The 4,649-nt window shown below is 31.1% G+C and overlaps 2 protein-coding genes and 2 long non-coding RNA genes across 7 annotated transcripts in view; 2 read left to right on the top strand and 2 right to left on the bottom strand.

Annotated features, from left to right (window-relative positions):
• The window catches only part of LOC105456284 (trans-1,2-dihydrobenzene-1,2-diol dehydrogenase-like), a 4,322-nt gene extending 3,277 nt beyond the window's left edge, over window positions 1–1,045 (bottom strand). Inside the window, 2 exon segments of the mRNA XM_011700228.1 lie at window positions 441–645; window positions 983–1,045. Of these exon segments, the coding sequence (XP_011698530.1) occupies window positions 441–645 (205 nt within the window). The 5' untranslated portion in view covers window positions 983–1,045.
• Window positions 1,040–3,758, top strand: LOC105456285. 4 transcript variants are annotated; one of them, XR_975229.1, is made up of 4 exons: window positions 1,040–1,451; window positions 1,593–1,827; window positions 2,561–2,689; window positions 3,658–3,758. It is a non-coding gene; the product is annotated as an uncharacterized LOC105456285 (long non-coding RNA). The 4 variants fall into 4 exon arrangements; XR_975230.1 differs by having other exon boundaries at window positions 1,040–1,463; XR_975226.1 differs by having other exon boundaries at window positions 1,040–1,827.
• On the bottom strand, window positions 2,406–4,641 carry LOC105456287 (mitochondrial inner membrane protease subunit 1-like). The gene is made up of 3 exons (XM_011700229.1): window positions 4,268–4,641; window positions 3,765–3,962; window positions 2,406–2,693 (listed from the first exon to the last, which is right to left on the bottom strand). Exons 1-3 carry the CDS (start codon window positions 4,367–4,369, stop codon window positions 2,532–2,534), a joined length of 462 nt encoding a protein of 153 aa, XP_011698531.1. The 5' UTR covers window positions 4,370–4,641; the 3' UTR covers window positions 2,406–2,531.
• Window positions 3,950–4,241, top strand: LOC105456286. Its single transcript, XR_975231.1, has 2 exons — window positions 3,950–4,057; window positions 4,151–4,241. It is a non-coding gene; the product is annotated as an uncharacterized LOC105456286 (long non-coding RNA).
• Window positions 4,642–4,649: the final 8 nt, after the last annotated feature.

Below are 4,649 nucleotides of genomic sequence, written 5' to 3'. Positions count from 1 at the left end.
TATTAATATGAATATTCTGAAATATTCAAAAATTAGTAATTTTATAATTTCTATAAGAAAACTTCTAAAACCTCAAAAAATTTAAGGTATTTTTTTTATATAAAAATCTTAATAAATTTAAAATATAAAATATAATATATAATTAAATTATATTATTAAAATATAAAAAATTCTTAAAAATCTGTGAAATATGAGAACTCTTTTTTCATCAGCTGTAAATTCTGAAATATTACAAAATTTCTAAAATTTTTTATTCTATAATTTCTTTTAGAAAACTTATAAAATCTGCAGAAGTTAAGATCGAGTATTTTTTCTTTATAAATTTAAAATACGAAAAAAATATTATGAGATATGAACATTTTTTTCACCAGGTAATCTTATCGCAACTGTACAAATAAATTATCGATACAATTACTCAATTGAACAAGTATCGTATATACCGATATCCTTGTCCGAAGCCAGTTTCGCATAATCATCGTGAGCTTTCTTGATCTCGTGCAACTTTGCAAAATCCTTCGCGCGTGATAATTGCCGCGCCGCAACGGCAATGACGTCGTGCTCGTTCGCCGGCAAAGATCGCAGTGCCGTCACAAAATCATGCGAAATCTTCCCAGCGCTGACGATGCCCCATCGTAGAGTGGTCATCTAAATTCATCACAAAAAAAAAGAACACTATCAGTTTAGCATTACATTTCGTTCTTACGTAGCGTGACACGTTCGATGAGAAAGCCTATCCAGACAAACTTGCATATAGATGCAAAAGCATATGCAAAGAAAATTATCCAATTGTATTTTACGTGCGTCCGTATAACAGAAATGCCACTGGGTATCAAAAAGTAACCAAAACTGGAAGTCTAATTCATAGACATATGGTCTAATTGCACGTGTGTTTAGTAATTTCAGAAAGTTAAAAGGATGCACATGTTTTAGAAACCAAAAAGAGGAACGTCACGAACATTTCAACGTATATCTTTAATATTACTCTAAAGTAATTGCAGAGGTGTATAGTATCCACCACGACGTCCTGGAGTATACTAACCGCTTCGCAAGTAGACGCCGCCTCACGCTCCGGCTTTATATCTCACCGGACCGACTTTCAAGTGACCTTAAAATATGTGATAGTTGTGATGGATACGCCGCATAGATTGAAGTCGTTCAAAACATTTATCACGTATTTTTCCACGCGCAATTTTTCTAAGTTTTAATTATCTCACTACTAATATAACCTATTTGTTAATCAAACGAAACGTGTAAGTTTTCACATTTTATATATTAATAATTTTTATTCTTCAAATTAATATAGTATCTCTACTTACACCTGCACAATGTAGAAAAAATTCAAAAGAGTAAAATACAACCTGCAGTGAGCAAATTGCCTGCATTACAACAAATTGATAGATTTTCTCAAATACAGTGGCAGATTCAGAAAGTTGTTCTGGGGGAGGGGGACGGTATGACAAAATGTGAATTTTTAATTATTATTGTCGTTAACGTTATTTTTAATATTTTTCATGATTTAAAAAAAAGAGTGAACATTATTTAGTCTCGAATAATCTCTGATAATTTTTTTTCTCAATTCTGCTCATTGTCAGACATAGGTATATTGCAACAGATTTGCCGACAAAACTGCCGATAGTGCCGATCCTTCTTTCTTTCTTTAGAAGGGAGGAGAAAGATGCCTGGAAGATGCTCTAATTCCTTAAAACGAGCTAAGGCCCAATAAAAACTGCCGGTAGTGTCTCGCACTATAATGTATGTGTGAGACCATCCTGTGTATTTATTCGCCACTAAGTACTCGCAAGCATATCTTGCGAGCCGGCGTCGCCGGTGAGTTGCGAGCGTCTAAATCCAAGGTTATTGGATCTTACGGCTGAACCGATATTAAGTTTTTAAGTAAATTCAATAGCTTTGAATTATATAGTGTGTTTTTATTTTTCTTCTGCTTATGATATATTGAGCTGTTTTTAATAATTAAAAAAATTATATGTAGTTACAATTTAACTATATATCTATCTTGAAAAGTAATTTGTATATTCTTTACGCCAATTAATTCATCTCATGTTGTGTGCAAAAGAATAATGAGGTATATAAAAAGTAAATAATTTATGATATTTTTTACATCAAAATATGTCAAATAAAGTGTAAAATATTTCGTAAAAATTTGATAACTTTAATACCTTTGTATAATAATTAAATCATATTAAAGGAAATCATATTCTGTTCTTTAAAAAATGATGATTCTTATATTTTAGAAAATTGATTCTTTTCGTAAATTAATTTTACCTCTGCCTTCTCTACTTGTCCCTCTTTAAACCACACAACTTTTATCTGAAATATATTTTTCCATATCTTCTATATATTTTCTAAGATATTTGTCTGCAACAATTAAAATAAGACAATCTGTATATAAATAATATATAACAAACCTCTTTTATTTTCTTAAATCCAACCTAACCTAACTAAAATATAGTCGAACAAATGTTCTTACGATTCTTAATTAATACAAATATCTATCATGTGTAAAAAATAATTTAAGTTGCATATTTGTTTGTGAACATAGTTATATCTCTCAATGGAAATATTTTACATAAAGCTCGTCCACGCAACAATCCTTGAGGAACTGGCCCGTACACACGTGAGTCTGTAGAATTATTTCTGTTGTCACCTTCCAACCAAACGTGTCCATAAGGTATCTACAGGAAACATAATTAATACATAATTAATAAAGGATATATCACTCGTATAGTTTTTGTAAATGTTTAAGAGAGAAATCAGAAATGTGTTAATATTTATTTTTTCCATATAAAAGTGAATACTAAAAAAACTATGTACAGTCATAAACAAATAGGTCGTGACACTTTTTTTATGAGTTTCAAAACACTAATATATTTTGCAAATGCGACACAATTGATGTATGTACTATCTGTAGTTAAAGATAGTACTTTTTTACTGTTTCTAAACTATAGATAGTACACCAATCAAGGTTCGCATTTGCAAAATATTAGTGCGTTTTGAAGCTCATAAAAATAATGTCGCAACATATTTGTCCACGACTGTACATATGAAACAGTTGTATGATCAACATTATATATTTATTTAAACCATTTTTATATTTTTCTTACTGTATTTGTTATTACTTTATATTGTTATTAGTATAATATTATATTGTTATAGGTACAACTTAAATAACAATGATAAAAATCTCAATTTTTTTGTATATATATTTTGAGTATTTAAGAGTTATGCAAAGTTTTATTGAGACAAAAATTAGTTCTCTGAATAAAGTTTTTTAATATTTATTTTTATATGATAAATATTAGAAAACTTTAGAGAACAAAACTAATTTTTAACTAAATAAATTAATTTTAAAACTATTTTTTGCCTCAATGAAACTTTGCATAACTCTTGAATATTCAAAATATTTATACAAAAAAATTGAGATTTTTATCATTGTTATTTAAGTTGTATTATAACAATATAGAATAATAACAAATAAAATAAACAAACTATAAAAATGGTTGTTAAACAAATATATGACATTAGTCACACAACTGTTTCATATGTACAACCACATCTTCAATTTCTCAAATTTTTGCAAGGATTATATGGGTGCAGGGTACATCCTTAATCTACAGAAGAATATTATTATTCTTACAGTCTGTCAACGTTTCTGTAACTCATGCAGCATTAACCAAAGGAATAAGATACATGCAAAGTAATTCCCCAGGGACGAAAAACGTCATCAAAATGTCCTGATAATTTACCGTTGTTAAAGTCAAGCCGTTCCATATTTTGTCGCCAGGCAGACCTACAATTCGCTTGCATATATTCTGCTCTGGATTGTTGGGACATTTGGAAATGACGATATCCCCTTTCTCGAACCACTGATATCTAACTGATATTCGTTCCAGAAGCAAGACGTCGTTGGTATACAAAGTAGGCTCCATGGACGGGCCGCTGCACTAAATAATTACATTACATTAGTAATCATTAAAAACAAAGAACATTCTGTTTTTATGGGCGCATAATGTGACATCGCCGATACCAAATTCAATTTGTAAATAAAAATTACAATGTAACGAGTATTTTTTTTATTTTGTCTCACATTATTCTTATCTTCAAGAAACCTGTATCATGATTTTTTTTCCAGATAAAAAGAGTGGATATCATTGATCTTCTCTGCGAAAACGTTAGATCCGACAATGACAAAGAAAAAAAAATACATAAACGCGAATAATCAAGTCTACTTGTCTAATCGTGTCCTCACCACCACAATGTCGCCCATGTATTCGTATACGCAATACGTTACACATGCACATTGCACGAACCCACGGATAACCTTAGGCACAAGTTTAATTAACTTTAGCATTATGACAGCGTCATTAGCGTCAATGAGGAGAGGTGGCTTCTCCTCGCCCGGCGCCCGGCCTACCGGAATTGCAGCATATGATTATATGCATAACAACATTAATAACGCGTCAAAAACGTGCGTAGCTCGCTCGCTCATCCGCGCATTAATACATTTGCTTGATTTGCTTTGGCGCTTACAGTGCTCACGGCATCACTTCATCCGTGTTGTTTGTCAATGTTAAGGTTAGCAGAAATAGCAGGAGACAGGCAAACTCACTGAACTGGCTACACTAGTTCAG

Source organism: Wasmannia auropunctata, unplaced genomic scaffold (assembly GCF_000956235.1).
Source record: "Wasmannia auropunctata unplaced genomic scaffold, wasmannia.A_1.0 LD335728.1, whole genome shotgun sequence".
In the NCBI taxonomy this organism is placed as follows: Eukaryota; Metazoa; Arthropoda; class Insecta; order Hymenoptera; family Formicidae; genus Wasmannia; species Wasmannia auropunctata.
The sequence above is the reverse complement of the archived record's forward strand: the minus strand, read 5'-3'. Positions and strand labels throughout refer to the sequence as shown.